This window comes from Eurosta solidaginis, chromosome 5, assembly GCF_040869045.1.
Source record: "Eurosta solidaginis isolate ZX-2024a chromosome 5, ASM4086904v1, whole genome shotgun sequence".
Taxonomy (NCBI): Eukaryota; Metazoa; Arthropoda; class Insecta; order Diptera; family Tephritidae; genus Eurosta; species Eurosta solidaginis.
In genome coordinates this window covers 117,269,489-117,293,007 of record NC_090323.1, presented here as the reverse complement: position 1 = coordinate 117,293,007, position 23,519 = coordinate 117,269,489, and the positions used below count along the sequence as shown (strand labels likewise).

The 23,519-nt window shown below is 40.3% G+C and overlaps 1 protein-coding gene across 5 annotated transcripts in view; it reads left to right on the top strand.

The window, feature by feature from the left end:
• Rint1 (RAD50 interactor 1) overlaps nucleotides 1–23,519 on the top strand; it is a 466,626-nt gene that overhangs the window by 299,474 nt on the left and 143,633 nt on the right. For all 5 annotated transcript variants that reach the window (XM_067791696.1, XM_067791698.1, XM_067791694.1 and 2 more), the window contains one exon: nucleotides 16,108–16,333. In XM_067791696.1, coding sequence (XP_067647797.1) covers nucleotides 16,108–16,333 — 226 coding nt within the window. The remainder of the gene's footprint in view (nucleotides 1–16,107; nucleotides 16,334–23,519) is intronic.

Below are 23,519 nucleotides of genomic sequence, written 5' to 3'. Positions count from 1 at the left end.
AAGGGATACTGCCATTTACTTCTTTCTTTACAGTGAATTTTAATTTGTTGTGGTATTTGTTGAGTGTATCTAAAATTATATTTGCGTTGTTCTTTTTAATAAGTGCGAAGATGTCTACGTATTTGACTTGAAATTGGATTTGTATGCTGTCGTGTTTTTGGAGTTCCCTGAATGTTAAGTTGAGTACGTCGTCCATGACTATGTCGGCAATAGTGGGGGAGAGGGGGTTGCCCATGGGCATGCCATAAGTTTGTGTATACATCTTGTCGTTGTGTGTGAAGTAATTGTTATTTTTGAGGCAGAAATCTAATATGCTTTGGAACTTGCTCTTAGACTAGGGAAGAATTTTATACATAAAGTATTATCAATTAGCCATCAACAATTTCATGAGGCAAATGTAAGAAAAATTAAAAAGATGCTTAAAAAGGATAACTACCTTGACTACTTAATAACCAGTTTAATCGACAAAAAACTAATGGATATAAAAAACAGAACAAAACAAACCCCAAATATAGACAACCAAACAAAGCGATACTTCAGTGTCACATACATTCCCAGGCTCACAGAAAATCTCGCACATGATTATTGTTCGGCCGATGTGCGTCTAATCCTGGAGAGGTGGGCGCACCGGGTCGATCTCAGCGGGAGTAAGCGGGTTGGAAATGAAAATAAGCAAATAGACGAGATTTCTCGTTATAATATATGTGATTTATTGGGTAAATGTAAAACTAGCAATAGTTACAATATTACCTGAATAAACGCAGAAATACGGCAGAGATCGCTGGCGGCAGATGGTAACTGGTTGGCTGTTGAAATCAAAGAGGCCGGCTGTATAGCAAGCTACAACCGTTGACCCGCAAAATCCTCCGTTTTGGAGGGGAAAGGCACCCACACATCAACCCCGACATGCATATGCATGAGTGCTGACAAAAAGCACACATACACGTGCATGTACATGCATGCACATGCATGAGGGTGATGGTGTGGGTGGTTATAAATTAATTCGAGTATCGAGTATCGATTTGCAGAGTTGCATTGGAGGGGTCGCAATCAGATGCGGAAAAGTTAGGCATCCTGCCTAAACATGCCGGCCCCCCTTGCGATACGCAACATCGTTTTCCGCCAATGACCTCCGCTGAAACGAGAAAAATTATTATAAGACTTACACACTAAACTTAATCTAAATGAAGAGTTCGTCTGCGACGCAAAATGGCCGGGAGTCCCTTTCGACTTGCTTAGCATGCCACCTGAGCTAAGATGAAAGAATTAGCGGTTATGAACAGTGAAGTGAATATTTCTTGCCATTGAATTATACATAATTCTTAAATATTGAAATTCAGAACGTAATATATCTATAGTCGATGGCCAGTAAGTCTGGACGAAGAGGCCGAGGTCTCCGTTCCAGAGTGGCACCATTTTTTGTTATTCTTTGGTTTTGTCGTTTCGGATGGAGAGGCCGAGGTCTCCATTCCAGATTTGCGGTTTTTTCGTGTTGGTTGGACGAAGAGGCCGAGGTCTCCGTTCCAGACTCGCATTATTTTTGTTTGGGTTTATTCTGGGCTGGACGAAGAGGCCGAGGTCTCCGTTCCAGCGTCTATTGTATCGTGTCGCTCTAGGGGCGACTGTGGCCTTTTATGGATGTGCCAGGGCGAGTGGCCGTGAGGTTGGTTGGGTGATGCGCGTTTTCGCCGCAGCGCATGTATTTCGTCAGTTGTGTAATATATTATTACCCTACAAAACACCTGGTCACAAACCTACCCACGCCCATGCAAATGTGACTACGAATATAACCTGTCACCGTAAAATGACTAGTCAAATGACGTGGAGTGACGAGAGCGTTTTTGCAGAATAGTTAGTGCTGTGATTTCGAGCAGCTTATATATTTCAACATAACCAGCAAGATTGCGGTGTGTGGGAGGTTGGAGCGGACGTCATTCCAAGCCACCCGCGCAAAATTACTTGTTTTCGTGATACGCGTGGTGTTTTATTAACAAACGTACGTTAAAATGTGAATAAACCGAGTTTAAAACGAACCGTAGCGTGCCGGTGCTTACATGCAGATTGGCGATGCGTTCTTCACGACGCGTTCTATCTGCACGTACCATTATGTTAAATGTACCATGCAACTCTGTCGTGTATTTCTGGGTTAGCTGACAGCTGGTATGGTGAATTTGTGGTGTGCGAGTATATATATACATATGTATATGTATTTGCCTGCCCTTGAAAAAAAACTAGGTCACTGGGGCAGTAGCACACTAGGCCGGTAGAAACAGTTGACTTTTTCTAATTTCGGGACTTGGTCTTGTCGGGATTCTTTAATTTCGGGACTCGGATTGTTTTTGTACCGAAGCCCTTAATTCTGGAGGGCTCATGATGTTTGTTGTTGAAAACAACAAGTCCTGCCCCCCAGCCAACAAAAATCACTCAGTAGCGACGGCAAAAAACTCAAAATCAAATGAAAGCATAATTATGTTTAAATGAGGTTTTTGCCTTTGTTTTTGTGCGTGGGCATTTTTTTTTTTTTTTTGGGTTTGTCGAAGCCGATCCCGATTTTGTTTCTCTAGTGGTTTTCGGTACCAGTGTGCGTCATTTGATGCAGCACTAAAGAAAACAAGCAAATATAGGTACATATGTTGGTTGTACATATACCAACTGCAACGGGTTTTCGGTACCCGCGTGTATATACATACGTTGGTTATCCATATGCCAACGGCAACGGACAAAGCCAACGAACATCCATACACACGCCGTGTATTGAATGAACATTCCGATGAATTGAAACAACGGGGTTCACTGATTTTTTTCTCGTTGTCTTTTCTTTCACTGTGGCGCGTGGATGACGGCGGATTGGCAAGCAAAAAAAGAGGTGGGTAAAATTGTAAAATTGTATGAATTAATTTTACTGATAAATATCTTCCCTTTTTTTTTCAGGTAAAGCTTTTGGTGCCTTTTGTGGAAATATTAGATATACGGAAATATGGGTTTGAACTCAGGAGTCTGATAATGGCAACATTCTAACCATACATTAAGTGTACGGAAATATGGATTTCGACTCAAGGAGTCTGATAATGGCAATCTTCTAATCATACATTAAGTGTACGGAAATATGGATTTCGACTCAAGGGGTCTGATAATGGCAATATTCTAATCATACATCGCACATTGGAGCAATGCGCTCATTGGGTACGACTACGCATTGCGGCATGTTGTTTTGCCGAACATTCCAACACTGATGGTCATCGCTTGTGGCGGCAACCTACTTATAGTTGATATGGACGGCTTGAGAATTAAGCGCCGTAAAATTATTCAAGTATTTGCTATTGTCGGTGAGTCAAGTAGTTCTTACTTAGTGTAACATTCAACTTGTGAGGTTTCGACTTCAAATTCTCGGCATCTTGCTGAAATTTATAATTACTAGAAATTAGGTAACTTCTTTGTTGCTGGACCGAAACATATGTATCCATAGTTATTGAGTCCGCTACAAACACATCGGAGTACAACTCAATGCCTAGTGTTAAGATTAAGTACACAGAGGGAAGGGAAATACCGGCCGTAGCAAGCCCATTGACACCTAATGCTGATATGAGAATTAATCGTTTAATAGTTGATGGAAATTTACACTAGCATGTGTCCTGCCAACAGATGATGGCAGTGACTTTTAATCATTTGTGCCTTCGTGCGTCGAATCAGAACATCGAATAGAACGTAATGATGAAGAGGACGTGGATGAGGTTTGTGTATATCCGGCATGCTTAAGAAGGATTACGGGGATGAGGAAGATTTGATTTTCCGCAAATTACTGCGTAAACGTCGTTGTTGGGGGCTGAAGATTCTTCTCAAACAATGTATATGGGCTGGTTGGATATAGCGTAGTCGGTCAACTCTGGTGCGACGTCATTGTTTTTCGTATTGACAAATTCATTATATGAAGTGAATGCGAAATGCATTACATTTCCACTTTGAGTTGTACATTTGATATTTATAGTGAAGGCAGTGTGCCAATATTTGTATACATTACGACTGAATAAACGCTTGTATGTTAAAGGGACTTGTCTTGTAATCTACCTATCGTATGTGCTTCGTGCACCTTTTTTCTTTATTGCCCCTGTATTTGCTACAAGCTGCGAGTCGCAAAATGAAGGTAACATCTTCTAGTGTTCAGGATGCCACGGTTCACACATAAGGGGGTCATATTGAATGTTTATGCGGTTCCCATTCCTTTATTGTTCGTGAACCAAAGGAAAACGGTACGGTACCGGCAGCCAGCGCTAGCGTGAACATAAATTTACATTGCCCACTGAAGCGTAGACTCTCATCACTAGACAAATTGTTGTGAAAGTCTGCTAGTAGATTTTTAAGCATCTCCCGATTATTTAGGCAAGCTACCTACGAATCTAATATAATATACGTATTTTGTTAAATCCCTCACATAACTTGTTCGATCTGGCGTAGTAGTGGTGGAGTATAACAAGAGCCAGGCTGGTACTACGCAAACGTACGTTTTGAGCTCATTCGTACGTAGCGGAAAATGGCTATGTCGACTAAGGGTCGATAGATAATGGAAACGATTGAAAATCTCTTCAATTCTTCGTTAAATAATACCCAATTTGGTTGGGTTTACCAGGTAACGGAAGATCATTCCAGTTCAGGTCGGTGGCCGATGCTTTTGAAAGAAGGTTTCTATCACCAATTCGAAGGTATTTTTATAGTGGTAATCGAATCGATAAGCATATCGCTACCCTTAACTTATTCCGCCCGGATGCCGTGCACGGTAGTTCATACGGTGTTACGTTTATGCTCCCGGAGCTGTTTTGGGGTAGCCGAGGGATATAAAATGAAGACGAAAGCTGCCAGCGAAGCAATCAGCCAAAACCGTTTGAAAATGTTGGTATTGACACCAAAGCGTTTTATCGATTGTTCTGCTTTGAATGTACTCCGAAACATGCCAGGAAGAGACTTGGCTTATCAGACTGCCTTTCAAGCTTTTTATTTTTCCAAATATCGAACCGAATAAGGTGGACCTGCACAATTTAGTCGTTGCAAAGTGTGCGCTGGTATTTACTAACTAAGCTTTAAATGCAATATTGAAATTTTCCAAGCAAATATTTTTTTTTTTTTTGTAACTACGACGAGCAGTCCACCCACGTACCTGCTTTTGTAATAATGTAACAATATGAGGAATCATTTCGTTACGTTGTTGTTCCAACGTGAACAATGTTTTAGGTGACCTCAGTAATCGTTGCATTCATTGTATGAATTGCAATTAATTCTGGAAATCGGGCTTATGGGCATGCTTCTCAGTTTTACTAACTTTAGCTATAGGATTCGTCGATGAGGTATGGGATGATGCAGTGCTGAGTCGTTGTATTATGGGTACTAATAGTACAATACCAATACCGATTACCGAGAATATGGGTAGTAGCATTAATATGGGAATACCAAGTTCACTCACCGGTAATTCAGTTAATGTTTTTAATACAGTCGAAACCATAGATTCAGTTAATTCCATTACTGAGAATTTGCTAGAAGTAACTGTGTTGGATTCTGTCACTAATTAGATTTATTGATAATTTGTATCACATTATGTGTTTTATGTACGGAGATACATCCTACACAGGCAATATGTATTCCGCATGCATATTCGGGTTTGCGTGCATGTGATTTGGTCTAATTTTAGAATTTGTCTTTTCATGTTAGTTTAAGCTCGTCAAACTAAAAATACCTTGCCCACACCTTAGACCTCAATAATGGGTGTTGAAAATATAAGAAACACAATTTAACAAAGGTTTATAATGCTCATGATCAAGGCGAATTTAGTACCAATGCAAGTAGATTCGCTCTGCTAATGCTTTCAATTATGTTCTTGTTGAGTGTTAATGCAAGAGTTTTGATTATTTCTAAAAGATTTCGTTTATTCCTTCTCAATTCTGTTGTGACCTTTTTTGTTGATTTATTCATGAATCTAGTAACTACGCCATGATCTATTTGTGTGGTTGAGTCTAGGCTTTATGGAAAGTGCGCACCCCATATAATCATGCGCTTTCGTAAACCGCTTTCGTAAACCAAGAATTTCCCATTTCAGGAGTGGTCACAAAGAAAGCCGTATCTTAGAGTCACTCAAGAACGTAGGTTCTCAGACTGCGTATCATTAATTCCCAAATGCACGGGGCTTATGCTCTGATAGGGAGTATTTGAAACAAATTTTGAAATAGTGTATTTGCGAATAAAACTCTAATGTCCGGCATTCTTCAATCAACTTCTGAAAAAATTAATATGTCCTTCCAAAACCTGTTGGCATTTACAAATTTAGTATTATTATTATTACATTTTTTTGTACAATGATGTGACCGCATATTTAAAATAAGGCTGTCCCTATTCCTTGAATAAAATTCTGTTGGTCTCGTGCCTTTGGCCGAGTGTGTAGGTGTTCTGTCATCCTCGCTCGGGGTGAGCGAGTGAACTTGGAGTTTAATTTTTGAAAATTCAAAAATACGTGTTTTGTGGCAGATGGGTTCGCCCTTCTGTTGTAGAATTTTATGATGTCCTCGTTATGGGATAACGAGTGAATGGGATGGTTTCTGGTGTCCTCGCTCTGGGTGAGCGAGTGAATTTGGGGTGGTTTTTTGCAAGGGGCCCCCGGTTAGTATTATTATGAAGCCTCAGTTTTCCTTTTTGTTTTGCGAGCTTTTGGTAAGCTCCCATGCGTCCTCGTGTCTCTAGCTCCCTTTCCCCATTGCCCACAAGTAGCTAGGTGTAGGATTCCCCCTCCGGCAGACTCGGTACGAGACCGGGGGTGAGAAAAAAAGAAAAATAAGATGTAGGATCGCCCTCCGGTAGGCTCGCACCCTCACGAGACCGGGGTGGTTGATTATAATTAGGGCCGCGGGAGCGACGCAAGCTTAGGGATAGCGGGGCATCACGGCGCGTGGTTGAACGCGTCTTTATGTCCCGCGCTCCCTTTCCCCATTGCCATCGCGTAGTACGCCTTAGGTTTCCCCTCCGGTAGACTCGCACCCTCACGAGACCGGGGGGTTGATGATAATATATGGCTCGGGAGAAACACAAGCTTAGGGATAGAGAGACACGAAGACGTGGGTTCCTTAATATGCTTTCGATGCTATCACTAACCGTGGGCCTCTAGTTGTAGGTAGTCGGGGGAAATAGTGTTGTGACAGATGGGCGATCTGATTAGGATAGTTGGGTTTGATTTTTTTGAAGGGAGGGGTATGGAGGAACGGAGGGATTGTTAGGAGGAGCACTTAGCCTTCTCGCAATCCGTCTCTTCCGTTGGAAGAAGGATCAGTTTGACCAAAGGTCGTCTGACTTGACCCTTCTCGGTTTTGAGGTCGACTACGCGTACTCGGTCATCTTCGCCGGACTAAGTGGGCGCGAGTTGAGGCACGCCTCAATCCTGCACAAAAGGGTTTGGAACTCCTCCATGGTGTACTTATGGGGAGACGCGATCTTTTTGAAGTGGCTTTTGAAGCTCTTCACTCCCGCCTCCCACAAGCCGCCCATATGTGGAGCAGCGGCGGGAATAAAATGCCAGCTTAATGCTTGATGATTGTACTTTGAGACTGTTTTGTCTCGGCTTTCTGCCAGGAAGGCTTTAAACTCGGATCGTAAAGATCTTGACGCTCCGACAAAGTTTGTACCATTGTCGGAGTAGATGTGTTTCGGACATCCTCTTCTCGCGATAAAACGCGCAAAGGCTGCGAGAAAGCATGGAGTACTAAGGTCACTAGTGGCTTCTACGTGGATGGTCTTAGTGGAGAAACAGACAAAAAGGCATACGTAGCCTTTTGACATTCGACATCCCCTACCGCGGTAGCTTTTGATGTCGAAAGGCCCCGCAAAGTCTACCCCGGTATTGGTGAACGCGCGGGTAAAAGTAGTCCGTTCGCAGGGAAGGGTACCCATAAGTTGGGACTGCGCCTGTTTTCCGTGAATAGTGCAGGTTTTGCAATTATAAATGGTTGCCCTAATCATGGTTTTGATGTTAGGTATCCAGTATTGGGTGCGTATCAGACGCAACATGAGTTGGTTTTCCCCATGCAGACTTTGTTGATGAAACATTAGGACTGTCAGACGGGATAACCGACAGTTGTATGGGAGGAGGATTGGGTGGCGTTCATTAAAAGCTAAGTCCTTTGACGCCCCGAGTCGCCCTCCTACCCGAATGATGCCATGTTGGTCTAGATAGGGATTAAGTGAGAGTATTGCACTTTTCCCTGCAATTGGTTTTCCGGCCTTTAGATCACTATATTCGGAACTATAGTGTTGTTTCTGATAGATTTTAATTAAGAGTTGGGTTACTGATTTGATCTCATCAGGAGAGATTAAAGGTGACTCGACCTGAAATGATTTTTTTGTTTTGGGGTGAGTTCTTCGGTAGAACCTCATTACGTATGAGAGCACCCGTAAAGCCCTAGGTAGGTCAGAAAAGCGTTGAAGAACATCGATAGTATTTACTGTTGTTGTTGCGCAGGTCTTCGCCCTCTTTTCCTCTACGGAGGTGATGTAGTCACTTTCTTGTGCTGGCCATTGGGAAGTGTCTTCTTGCAGCCAAGAAGGTCCCTGCCACCACAACGAATTGTTGACCAATTCAGACGCAGGTAATCCTCTGCTACCTAAATCTGCTGGGTTAGATTCTGAGTTTACATGTAGCCAGTCCCTATTTCCGACCATGTCGATGATGTTGGTGATCCGATGTGCGACGAAAGTGGACCAGGAACACGGCGGTTTCCTTATCCATGCGAGGACGATAGTTGAATCCGTCCAAAGGTGAACTCTCACTGGTCCCAACTTAAGGTTTCTGAAAATGGATTCGGTGATTTCCGCTAACAGCACGGCTCCGCAAAGTTCCAAACGTGGAAGAGAAAGAGTTTTCACTGGGGCTACTCGGGTTTTGGCTAGAAGCAGGTTCGTGCAGACATTATCATCCGTTTTGACGCGCATGTAAATGGCTGCTGCATAAGCCTTCTCGGATGCGTCACAAAATCCATGGATCTCGATGTCGGTTCCTGGTGAAAAGTTGACCCATCTAGGTATCCGGATTTTATCGATTTCATGGTATTGGTCGGTGAAGGTTTTCCATCTGTTCCAGCGTACTGCTAGATACTGGTTCGTCCCAAGCGGTGCCTTCCAACCAAATACTCTGCATGAGTATTTTTGCCACAATGACCATTGGCGCAAGCCAGCCTAAAGGGTCGAAAAGTTTGGCTATAGCGGATAGGACTGCTCGTTTGGTGATGTTTTCGCCATTTTCCAGGGTTCCTGCCTTGAAATAAAATACGTCTGAGTGAGCGTTCCATCGTATTCCCAGGGCTTTTACCGAACTAGCTTCTTCGAACGCTAAGAAATCCTCGCTGAGCAAATCCGTTTTGGGGATGTCCTTTAGAATTTCCTTACAGTTTGAAGTCCACTTGCGTAATGGAAAGCCAGCTGAGTGTAAGGCTTCACGAATCTCGTTTCTTGCTTTGATGGTTGACGCTATTGTGTGTCCTCCAGATAAAACATCATCTACGTACATACTCTCTCTTAGTATGCTAGCCGCTGTAGGGTGTGAATTTAACACGTCGTCTGCCAGTTGTAGGAGCGTTCTTATCGCGAGATATGGAGCGCAATTCACTCCGAAGGTAACCGTCTTTAATTCATAAAGACTAATAGGGTCATTCGGGGACGTGCGGTGCACAATACGTTGAAATTTGGTGTGATTTTCGTTCACCCAAATTTGTCGATACATCTTTTCGATGTCGCTATTGAAGACGAAACGGTATAGTCTCCCCCATAAGATAAGGATGGGTAGATCGGCTTGTAGAACTGGGCCTGGGAGGAGAATATCGTTTAAGCTATTACCGTTGGCCGTAGGGCTCGAGGCGTTAAATACTACTCGTACCTTGGTGGTTGTACTTTCTGCTTTAATAACGGCGTGGTGGGGCAGGAAGTAATGATCCGAATCGTCGGATGGGATATTCTTTTTTAATTTTCTCATATGTCCAAGCGTTTCATATTCTGACAACACTCGAACATATTCTTTTCCTAAATCTGGGTTTTTTATTAGCCGCCCCTCATTCCGGAAGAATTGAGAGCATGCACGCTTCAGGGATGGTCCCAAGTTAATATTGTTAGGGTAATCCTGCCGGAATGGTAGTGACACGGTGTACCTTCCATTCTCACTTCGCTGCGTTGTTTCTTTAAATAGTTGTTCGCAGTACCTTTCATCCTCATTTAATATTTTATTTTTGGGTACATTTTCTACCTCCCAGAAAGCTTTGAGTTGGTTGTCTAACGCAACCTCGTTGTAGAACGACATAATGCTCTTCGTTGGATTCGGTGATTCGATACGACCGGTTAGTATCCAACCGAACACTGTCTCTTGGGCTAAGAGTGTGTTTAGCACGTTCTTTTTTATACCGCTCTTTATAATTTGGGGATATATGTCTCCGCCAAGTATGAGGTCTACGTCTTCATTGACGTAGAACCTCTTGTCTGCCAAAACCAAGTCTGGGAATGCCTGCATAGTCATTGCGTTGATATGGCAGGATGGAAGATTCCCAGTGAGTTTCGCTAGAACTAGTACGGGTGTAGTCAGGCTGAAGCAGGGATCCACTGGTGAACGTAGTTCGATGTTGGATGCTTCTTTCACCTGAGCTGACACCGCATTTGTGATGCCTGAAACATGGGCATGCATTTTCCTCGCTGGCAAATTGATTCTGCGTTTCAGTCTTTCAGTTATAAAGGAACATTCAGACCCAGAATCAATTAATGCCCGCGCGGAGAAGTCGGTACCATGATGGTGAATGTGTACGCGAGCAGTTCCTAATAGCACGCCTGTGCTGGAATTGGCATGGCAGGATTTGACATTCTGATTCGCAGAGGAAGGTGGTTGTCCCGATTCCTGTCTTTTCCTTGCCTGTGCCGAAGTTGATGGGGCATTATCCGCATCTTTGAAGGGATTTCGTACCGCCGGTTGCTGAAGTGTGTCCGCATGCAGGAGCGTGTGGTGACGAGAGTGGCATTTGGAACAGTTGTACGAACTGGTGCACCTCGTCACTGTGTGTCCTGGGGATAAACAATTCAGGCAGCCATTTGTGGATTTGACGAATTTAATCCTTTCTACCGGATTTAAATCGCAAAAACGTGAGCAGTTGCGTAATCTGTGCTCCGTAGATTTGCACATTTTACACATTGATTTTGGTGTTTGCTTGGTTACTTTGGTTTGAAAAGCACCAAGTCTTTTTGTAGGGTTTTCCGTCGACTGGCGCGACGTGTGTGACTTTTGCCCTTTTGCACTAGCATTCCCTGTAAAACCATACACGGTTTCAAGTGTCTGGAAACGATTTGACAAGAATTTGTCCATATGCTCCCACTTGGATATGTCCGTCTTGTGGTCAATGCTCTGCTCCCATAGAGCCAGCGTATTCTCAGGTAATTTTGTCGAACATAAATAAGTAATAATCGCATCCTAATTTGAAACGTCAATCTGATGTGTCTTTAAGGATGCTAAACAATTATTTATGTCGCGCTGTAAGGTTTTGATTGAGCTGCCGCACTCACTATCTATCTTTTTTAAATTAAACAAAATTTGTAGTTGTGAGTTTACGAGAATCCGTTTATTCTCGTATCTCTCACATAGGTTTTTCCAGGCTGTTTCGAAGCCTTCATTTGTCAAAGGACATTTCTTGACAATGTCCTTTGCCTCACCTTGGGTTTTTTGGTTAAGGTGGAATAACTTTTCTACCGGGCTTAAGCGACTGTTATTTTTATAGATGGCCGTGAACAGGTCACGAAACGTTGGCCAAGATAGGTAGTCGCCCTTGAATACCTCAGTATCGCAAGCTGGCAGGCGGATACTGTGTTCGCGCCCGCGTTCTCCCTCAGGTTTGACTGCCCTATCTTTTTCCTCCTTCAATTTGGCTTGAAGTTCAGCCATGTTTGACATGCATCTCAGGAATACGGCATATGCCGCTTTATGCTTGATCTTGACCGCTGCAATTTTCTTTGCGTCGAGCGTGTCAGAGCCAAGCAACTCCTCTAGGGCGTTCTCTGCTTTTTCCCACTTAGCTTGCAACTCTTTTTGCTGTATTGCAAGAGTGTGTACAGTGTGCAGAGCCGCATTGATGTCATTAAAATCGGCCTCGAATTCGATTATTCGATCGGCCAATCTAATATATGATTCCATGTTCATGGATTAAAATTTGTGATCAAATTAAAAAGGGGTTGTAAAACTGAAAAAACCTGTGCGAATCACCCAACCAACAACGATTAAAATATAGAAAAAACTCTTTATTTAACGCTTTCAATTTGTTTATTTTTTCACTGACTTTGCAGCTTATTTGTGCCGAAAACCAGGGAGAAGGGGAGAGCAACAACAACGTCTTTTGTGGAATTAAAGGGGGCCACTCGCCACTTCAACGTTCAAATTTGTTATACATAAGTGCGCGCGCTGATATAACAACTCGACGAAAAGTGTAAAAACTCAGTGAAAACTGTTGTAAAAACTGTGTCGATTGAATTAGTGAAAATTAAAGTGCTTGAAAAGAAAATGAAAATTGCCACAGCCGTATGGCGTGAGATTTTAATGTGAATGTGAGGTTATGTACACCTCTTCCTTGTGCTGTGTCCGGAGAGCCTTACCGCTGGTGGGGGGACAGACCAGATAGTCACAAGGAATGTTAAACGACGTTTATGCAACGCGTTTGCACTTATTTTCCTTTTCGGCACTAAATTTTTTACACTTTTCGCGGTTAATTAGAAATCACTACGCACTTTAAATTGATTTTTCGCACTTTTTATTTGTTGTTTTAACCAAAAAAATGTGGCAAAAAATATTGCACTTACTCAGGTATTTTCTGGTGACTTGTATACTGGTGATGTGGCAAGTAGCTTATGGTATTGTAGTGGCTTCAGCTGGCTCAGTGTTTTTTCTTTTCACGTTTTGGTGTTATGTAGTGATATGTGCGATGATGTGAGAAGATAACTCGGTATTTTTTGACGCTGGTATGATATCATAAACTTTTCGTTGGTGGGCAAACTTCTTTTTCGGATGACTTTATTTGTGATTTTGTGGTACGGTCAGCTATGATTATTTGTAATGTGGACTGTATATGCGCTTTAATTCCTTTCTCGGGGAGAAGGACCAAATGTTCGGCCGGTGTGCGTCTAATCCTGGAGAGGTGGGCGCACCGGGTCGATCTCAGCGGGAGTAAGCGGGTTGGAAATGAAAATAAGCAAATAGACGAGATTTCTCGTTATAATATATGTGATTTATTGGGTAAATGTAAAACTAGCAATAGTTACAATATTACCTGAATAAACGCAGAAATACGGCAGAGATCGCTGGCGGCAGATGGTAACTGGTTGGCTGTTGAAATCAAAGAGGCCGGCTGTATAGCAAGCTACAACCGTTGACCCGCAAAATCCTCCGTTTTGGAGGGGAAAGGCACCCACACATCAACCCCGACATGCATATGCATGAGTGCTGACAAAAAGCACACATACACGTGCATGTACATGCATGCACATGCATGAGGGTGATGGTGTGGGTGGTTATAAATTAATTCGAGTATCGAGTATCGATTTGCAGAGTTGCATTGGAGGGGTCGCAATCAGATGCGGAAAAGTTAGGCATCCTGCCTAAACAATTATAATAATAAGAAAACATCCCACACAACATTGGCATTTAAATCGAATTGCACTCTAGCGACGTGTTTTACAAAAACAAAAAGCGCTATAGATATCCAACAACAAAGTAATGTGGTATATGAAATACAGTGCAAAGGCAACGATAGCGAAAACTCACACAAAGTGTATATCGGCACAACTAAAAGAACACCAAAGATTGATCGAAGAGTAAAGATGTTGCAGGCGCAAACTTCGGTGGAAAGCAGCGGAGCGTAACAAAATTCTAGTAGGTCACTTCTACCACGCCACAAACTTTAACACAAGTTTTGACATAACTTAAGCACACAAAATACACTGATTGTAGTTTTTGAGTGTAAAAATGTAAATTCTGAACAGATTAGCTGAATAAAAAGTGTACAAATAATTGTTAAATAACAAATACAGACAGTGGTAGTTTAACAAATTCTGCTGTGGTAAGTGGTGAACGTGACCTACTGGAATTTTTTGAAGCTTGCTTCACACTATTTTTCGTTCCTGCAGCATCCTTACTCTTCGATCAATCTTTGAGAACACTAGGTAAACGATTAGCTGAACACGAAGCCGACATACGCAAACAAAAACAAAGTACAGCTTTATCTCAACACGTGGTAACAAACAACCACACAGCTGACTTTGCAAATACAAGAATATTGGACAAAGAGAAAAGAGAAAAAACGCGATACGCCATAGAAAGCCTTCGAATACTTCAAAAAAGAGAACAGACAATTAACAGAAGAGAAGACACTGACAATATTGCCGCTTCATATTTATTATGTTTATAACTTTTATAGTGACAAGTTTACCACAAAAACGATGGTATCGATTTTTATTTAGTTTTAATAGTTTAATTATTTTTACATATTTTAATAATTAAATCAACACATTTTTATGTAAGTAAGTGCAAAATTAACATTATTGTGTGTAATTTTTTGTTTTATGTGTAATCATGTTCACCGTCTTCTTACATATCTGTATATATATGTATGTAAAAAAAAACACACAAAACTTATTTATGTTTTTGTAATGTTCGCTTTCTTTTACTAAATAAATAGAGATATCTTAACTCCTGATGATGCCAAGGACATTTGGCAAAACGTTGAGTTAAAAGGTGGAATAAGTATCTTTTATTCGCACTATCAACAATCAGATCAGAAAAGCTTATACAAATTTTTTTGCACACCAAACAAACTTATCGGTAACAAAATCTTGGAAATCGAAATTTACTGTCGTGCACAAAAGCGCGCCATCTGTAGGAACAAGTATGTAAGTGCTCTAAAACACAAACCAACAAAAAAATCTTAAGTAGAATTAGTTTTTGACCGGCCCATTTTTTGTGGCAAATTTCACTTACACGTAAATACATAGGTCTTTATATAACAGATTCATTGTTTTTTATTTTATTTGCTTTCAAAAAAACATGAAATCATGAGTTAACTTTTGTTGAAACTAACTAAAAGTATTAATAACAATTAATGGCAAATTTGCCCGAAAATGTTTTTGCATTTGCAGACTTTATCCTCATTTTAGATAAAGTACGTCTTATACTGAACAAAAAAACATAAATTTGCTACAAAAATATAACATTAAATTTTTTATATTGTCTTTTATGCTAATTTATTTTATTTCTTATTTTATTTTATATAGTTTTTTATTTCAACTTAGTTTATTATTATTTAAATGCAACTTGACTGCATCGAAAATTGAAAAAAAATACAAATTGGTCAAATTTCGACCACAGGCGATACTAGTATAAATTATTTTGGATTACACCATCTACAATATTAAGTCAATTACGTGGTAGGTATCGTGTCGAACTTTGATAAAAGTACACTGCCGTATACAACAGAATTATAGTATTTTACATTGAAATACATTGGCACATAAATTCTAATAATTTAAATTGCTAGAGTTTTCAAATTTTCCGATGGTGCATTAGTTGTTGTATATATACGTAATACCCTGCTTGCTTTGGTTAGCCATCGAGAATGTACAACTGGTTCTGGGTTTATGTTAGCTAAATCAACTGAAACAGCACCATTTGAAATTGCTTTGACCATTAGATATAAATCTGTAAATATAAATGTAGATAATTCTCGTTCTTGTTCATCACTGATCATACAAGGCATATTTTCCAATGCTATTGGTTCAAAATCACTTACCACCTGAAAAATACATTTTTTACATCAATTTAAATTAGATTAACTTTGCTATAATTTTTTCTGTATCCAGTTTTTCTGGTTTTTTACTAATATCGCGGTTTTCGGAGTAACCGCCTAAATTTTTTTCACTTTATTTGCTTTTCTTCATCCTTTTTTCATATTTTGTTGCCGTATGGAGGATCTGCGAAAATGTAGCAAAATGTATGGTGAAAAAACCCATCTAATTTATGTACATACGTTCGCAAATATATAGATATTTCTCAATAAATATTGTTTCTTTCAGCTGGAATTTATTCGTGGTCTTGTACAATTAATTGTTGAAAAACTCGCGGTCGATATTGAAGAAATAAGTCACGATGGACAACTTTTTGCACATCTACTGGACGAGATCTTAGCTTTCGAGTCTGAACTTCGCGAAAATTTTGGCTATCCCAGCAGTTTTCCAAGTGTGATAAGTGTTGTAACGCAACCAGCCTATTTACTTAAATGGATTTCACTAGAAGAGCGTTGTAAGTAGTTTATTACATTGTTGATAGATTATATGGTTGATCCAGTGTTGCCTAAAAAATTTTACAAAAATCCCTAAAGCAATTAAAAAGTATTACAAAAATTACACTTAAATTTGGTATCCTCGAAAGCGCTGTCGCTATATAGCGGCCGGTACATAGCGGTAAAGTATGTTGTCAAAAACGTTGCAATTTAAAGTAATTATGTGGAAACTGAAAATACGGTGTAGTTCTATTTTCGAGTTGCGCATTTCGTTTACACAGGGTAACTCTATTCATGCAAATATTTGACAGTCCGTTTCAAATCGTTCCTCTTTCCTCGTAACCTCTCTAAGTAACGAGTTTCGTCAACAAAACTTTCTGTGCATTAATGCCGTATTATGGAATTCATAAGGTCTATTTCTTATAGCATTATTTACATTAATATAGCTTGCTCCAATTTTACGGGGTTTTAAACTACCATCAATAAACTTCATTAGCAGCGTAGGTAAGATGGAAGAAAAATCAGTGGATGGAGAAACTTTTTCGTATCATAAATTTTTTTAATTATTATATCAATTTGTCATCTTCAAGATCGGGCTTGTTATTTTTGTGAAATGTATATTTTACAAGTTATTTTAAATTAAATTATTTTACATAGAAAGTGAGTTGTAAGGTAGTAAATACAATCCTGCAAACAAAGGTAGTAAAAACAACTCTTGGTAAAAAATTCAACTCTTTAGAAGAAATAGAACTCTGTATAAAAATACAACTCAGAAAATAAAGAAAAGGAGATGGTGGACTTCCGGTTCTTCATTTATTATCCAAGAAGAAGAAACGCCGATCGTGTTTCATTTTATTCGCCAACATCGTGGTACTCAACCAATTTTAATATAAAATTTACAGAGTAAATTAGAAAATAACAGAGTTCATAGACCTTATACCCGTCTATTTCCAAGTTCATGCCGGTTTATCATCCACACTATAAATACAGGACAAACGACAACAACAGATCAGAACGAAAATCGACACTGATGATGGAACAATGCCGAAACCGGTTTGTCTCAAAACCAAATTTGACAAGGGATGACGGAAAATCGTTCCAATATACATCAGAACGGGGAACGGTCACGTAATAGTGCCTTGAGGTGCTTTTCGATACACCTTTCCCATCAGGAGATGATTTAGAAGAGCCAGCAGACAGCACTCATACTTTGATCACGGAGCGGGAAGTGCGGGGCTTGGCGGTGAAGACGGTTTCTAAGTGTAAATCCCCGGGCCCAGATGGTATATTTCCGGCCATGTTACAAGTTTTAAGTAGAGCGGTCGTTGAATGGCTTAAAATAATATTCGATGGGTGCATAAGACTGAATCGTGTACCGCCTTCTTGGAGAACTGCACCTGTAGCTTTCCAAAATCCTGGAAGATCGGTCACGTGTAGACCCATTAGCTTAAGATCATTTCTGCGCTGCTCTCCACACAACACAACATACGTACACCGAAGGAAAGTCGGTAGACACCGTATTGCATAGGGTGGTAATAAGCATAGAGAAAGCCCGAGAATATAAGGAATATGCTCTAGGAGTTTTCTTAGACATTGCCGGGGCTTTCAATAACGTTTTTAAATGGGCGATTATGGATGGTCTTAATTACATTAAATTACATCCGGCCTTAACCAGATGGATCGGCTACATGTTAAATTGCAGGAAAATTACATCGCAATTGGGAGTGTACGAAGCCACGAAATCGGTGGACAGGGGCACGCCGCAGGGAGGGGTGCTATCACCTCTGCTGTGGACGCTGGTCATCAACCAACTGCTCAGGCGATTCGATGAAGGACCCGTAAAACTTACGGCTTACGCTGATGACGTTGCAATTGTCATAAGTGAGAAGTGCCTTCCAACGATTAGCTCTTTGGTGGATCGGGCGCTTCGGGATATTCATACCTGGGCATTTAATGTCGGGTTGACAGCCAACGCGGGTAAGACGGATATGGTCTTGTTTACAAAAAGGTACAAGGTCCCAAATTGGACCAGACCTAAGTTAGGAGGGGCGACCCTACAGGAGAGACCTTGCACAAAATATCTGGGAATCATCCTAGAGAGTAAGCTGTCATGGAAGCTCAACGTGGAGGGGAGGGTGAAGGCCTCAACGGCACTTTATACATGTAAAAGAATGCTGGGGTGTACTTGGGGTTTATCGCCCTCTTTTTCTCATTGGGTTTTTACAGCGATTGTAACCCCCATTCTATACTATGGAGCAGACCTGTTAAATTTGAATTAGCATTAGGAATCAATTAATTAGATGCCTTTTTTAATGATTATTTTTGGTTATTTTTGTTTTTTTTCGATTACTTTGGTTTTTTTATGATTTTTTTGATTTCTTTTCTGCTTTGTTGAAAGAAAAATTCTCCTTTGTTGCATGCACGAGATAATTTCTACATACAAGTACATTTTAAGATGCAATAGTAAATCGTAGTATAGAACGAATGATATATAAGCGTTGATCTAAACATATTCTCCCGTAAGTATACACGCATGTACATGTTTTACTACACTCATTATATAAAATAATGTGGGACCGAAAACAGCGGTTTTTCTTATTGATCAGACAATATGTAAAAAAAATGTTGGATTCATAGGTTGGCATCCAAAAGCTTTCATTTAGCAACGATTCTTTATGATTTCATCCTTAAGTCTAGCCAATTTTGTTATATCCAAAATAAATATATCCACTATTTTGGATAACGTTATGGCTATACACTGATTATTTTGTACATACAAGTACATTGCTGGATGTAACGGTATATCGTGAGCGCTTATCTAGGCATATGGGTACATACATACCCACCTACAAATTATCGTGTCTATAGATGTATCCGACGAATACCTTGCGGGGGAGTGCGTATTCTTTTACGACAAAACAATATGCTCAAACGATATGTATGAGTTGTAAACACTGATTTACCTAAGTCATGCCAAGTAGGGCAGGCCTAAATGCAACCTTGCCACAGTCAGTACGTTCAACCGCTGTCAACCATATATGTTTTAAGAACTGCAGCTAACTTAAGATATATCCTGTATACACTTTGAAAAAGACGCAACACGTCGTATTGAAAATAAATTAAATCGATTGCCATCCAAATATACTTTTACAGTATTTACATCTCAGAAGTGAGATTCGGTTTATTTACACGCCCGCTTCAATAATCCGGAATTTTTTTTCTCGATTTCCAAAGAAAAGCATAAGAAAAATATAAAAATGTCTCAAAGAGCAGAAATACGCGGTGAAATGCTGGCTGAGCTACTGAAGGTGGGTGTTGAGCCCCCAGATAGTGCCACCATATCGCAAATTCGCACTTTGTACGAAAATATTTGTGGCCAATCACCAGCAAATACAGGTCAAACTTAGAGTTCTTCGGAAAAGCCTCGTTTCAGGCTACCTGACGCATCTATCGCTGCGGAAACTCCAAATACTGCTGACCATACCATCACCGCTGCCCATAACGACGCCACCGCTACTTACTTTGAGGTTGATGAAACTGTTGCTATTACTACTGCTGCCAACACGACTACATTTGCAAACATTGGCTGTTTAGCCGCGCGGAAAACACTGGTGCTACCTATGCGTACAACCCAATTGCTGTCAACTGTGGGTCAGGTACTTCCAATGCGAGCTCTCTGACAATGGAAGCCATGCTAGTGGAAAGCGATCGCCTTAGAATGCAAAAAGAGCTGCTACTTTTGTGGAAGGAGGTGAAATCACTTCAAATTCAGGGGCAGCGAATTTCACCTGTAGATATGACAACAATTGATGCTATGGCTGTGAAATATACCGGCGAGGATGGTTATGATGTCCATAAGTGGTTTTGCGATATCGAACACATGTTCGAGTTGATGCAAATTGATGAGCGCAATAAACTCGTTTGCGTACGTCGTCTCTTAGACGGTACCGCAAAGCTTTTTGCACGTACAATTTCGACCTCTACGTACGGAGTGTTGAAGGGTGCCTTATGTGACGAGTTCGGTCGAAAGCATACCTTTTTGGAAGTTTACGAGCAACTGAAAAGCCGAAAACGCAAACCAAATGAAAGTGCTCAACGTTAATTCGTCGAAATGAGAGTAATCGCTAGCAAGGCGAACATACCAGAGCGCGACGTAGTGGACGCCATCATATCTGGTTTAAATGAAAGAAATCCGCTATTATCAATACTATACCAAGCGACCACGATGAAGCAGCTGAAGGTACAATACGAACGCTACGACAAACTTCGAGATAGGTCGCATTTAAACACGACTAAACAACAACAACAGGCTGTACCTCGACGAGTAAAATTAGATTCTACAGAGGAAGCAATACGGTGTTTCAACTGCTCGCAGGTAGGTCATTACCAATCGAAATGTACGAAGCCAGTAAGGAAACCAGGTTCATGCTTCAAGTGTGGGAACTTGGGCATTTCCACCAAACATGCCCCAAGAAGAAAGAGACGGTCGCAGCTATCGATGATATAGATTCAAATGAAGCAGGTTTGGCTGAGGCGGTTGATTTAAGGCAAGTGGTAAGTGTCACTGTTCTATGTAAACAAAACGAACGCATTGCTCATATATTTTCTCTTCTCGATTCCGGTTGTCCGAGGAGTTTTATTAAAAGGCCAATTGTACCCTTCAACATGGACAGCCAACCAAAGCCCACCAAGTACCGAGGTGTTGGTAATAAACAAATTTATACATGTGGAGAAGTTTTATGTGAAGTTAAATTAAAAGGGCAGAAAATGACCCATAGATTTTTAGTTTTGAATGATTCTGATCTCTCTATGCCCGTATTAATTGGGTGAGATCTATTAAACAAATTCCGTATATTTTTATGTAAATTGAAATCTAAAATCCAGTATTCTAAAGAAATTTTAATGAACATAAAAAATGAAATGAAATTAAACGATATAAATTGTTTTAAAAATAGTGCGCTCTATTTGTTTGCCTTAAGAAAACTTGTAACTCATGTTCAGGGTATCCGATTGGGGGTTGGTGGGGTCCACCGACGGTTCGATTCAGCCAAGTGATCAAAAGGAGTCGGAAGAGGAAAGTAAATATTCAAAGGAATACACAATGCAGATATGTGGGTGGAAATATGTAACAAAAACGTTGCTCACCCGTTAGGTACCTGTATTGGCAACGAGGTTAGGGGGAATCTTCAGACCAACCAGATGTTAGCTCTGAGCTGAATGCACAGCAATCGGGCGTATTAAGAAGGGTTATAGTGAGTCAATACTCGAATCCCTCAGAAGAAGTGCAGATAGCGTCCCTAGATTATAAAATGAAAATAAACCTAACCGATGATACGCCTTTTCATTGTTCTCCAAGGAGACTTTAACATTCCGAGAAGGCCAAAGTGCAGGCAATTATTGATAAATTACTCTCTGAGGGCGTTGCTATACAACTCCCCGTACGCGTCTGCCACTGTGTTGGTCAGGAAAAGGAATGTCGAGGGACGATTATGCATAGATTATATGTTCCTGAATAAAAAAACCATTCGAGACAACTTTCCTATGCCGCTGATAGAAGATTGTTTGGAGTATTTATCGGGTAAAAAAATGTTCACAGTGTTGGACCTTAAAAGTGGGTTTCACCAGGTTAAATGAAAAACGATTCCATTAAGTATACGTGTTTTGTGACCCCGGGAAGACAGTACGAGTACATGAAAATGCCCTTCGGCTTTAGTAACGCGCCGGCAGTGTTTCAGCGCTTTGTTTGCGAGATTTTTCGCGATCTATTACAGTCGGGGAAAATAGTTATCTTTATGGATGATATTTTGGTAGCTACATCCGACTTCGAAACCCATGTAGACGTTGTAAGCTATGTGCTAAGACGATTATACATGCGAGGTCTTGAGTTGAGGATGGAAAAATGTAAATTTGGATATTCGGAAGTAAACTTCCTGGGATATCACGTGAACAGTAAGGGCATCCGACCAAACGATACCCATATTGAGAAAATAAAGAATTTCCCAAAGCCACGAAACTTCAAACAGCTCCAACAGTGTCTAGGTCTGTTTTCTTATTTTAGGAAATTTGTTCCGCCCTTTTCTTCAATCGCAAAGCCTTTAACTAATCTGCTTAAAAAGAATACTTCTTTTAATTTTTGTGAGCTGTGTGATAAAGCTTTCGAGTCTCTCAGAAGTTGTTTAATGTCAGCTCCGGTACTGGCTATTTACAACCCCAGTAAAGACACTGAGCTACACACTGATGCCAGTAAGATAGGATTTGGAGCTGTGCTTATGCAAAAACAAGAGGATGGAAAATTTCATCCCGTGTCATATTTTTCTAAAACAGCTTCAGAGTCAGAGTCAAAACTACACAGCTTTGAGTTAGAAACCAGGGTGCGGAGAACGCTCAAAATACGATCTCTCAAACAACTTATCGCTCAATTAAAATTGAGTGCTTGGCATTTCTCGCGAGTGAGAAATCGAATTTGCCTACGAATGAATAAACAATCTCTCACAAGATACAACAATTTTCACAAACTAATACGAGCGACAAAACTTCTTTTCAAGCGTGGTGATTCGATTTTTCGGTATCGATCGTTATTTGCGAGCGTCCACTGCAAAACTCAAATATTTTCTCGTTTTAAAAAGATCGATCGCGCGATCGATCGCGATCGTTCGTTTGAAAATCAATATTATGTTGTAAAATAAACAATCTTTTAAATAATGGTGATGCAATATATTTGAGTTTTCCCTTGATAAGTTTAATGAAAAGAATATCTTTTTTTATAAGTAATATGTGAAAAATTTAATCAATTAATTTTTAGATAAATTGTAAATAAATTAAAAATTTGTTTTTTAAATGTTCTCATACATTAAGCCATAAAGGGTTATCCCCTCTTAACACAAAGAAAAGTTACTATATTTGTAATAAGCATTTAACAAAACTGAACAATTTAATTGAATTTATTTCTAATTTATATGTATTGCGATCGTCTAGAGTAGGTCCCAAGTACATACAAAATTATCACTAATGAGAAATTCTATAAATGCATATACATATGTACATTGGGGTGGGTGTTGTTATAATGAAAAAGTTTTTCAAGGCATCTAAGTCTGCAAGTCTGATATTTCCTGCTGGAGTAGTTGGGAGGCTTTTATCATGTTTCTCCCGTTGTCTGATGTAGTTGAATAAATTTGTGTCAGTTCAATTTGATATTCCCGTAGGCAT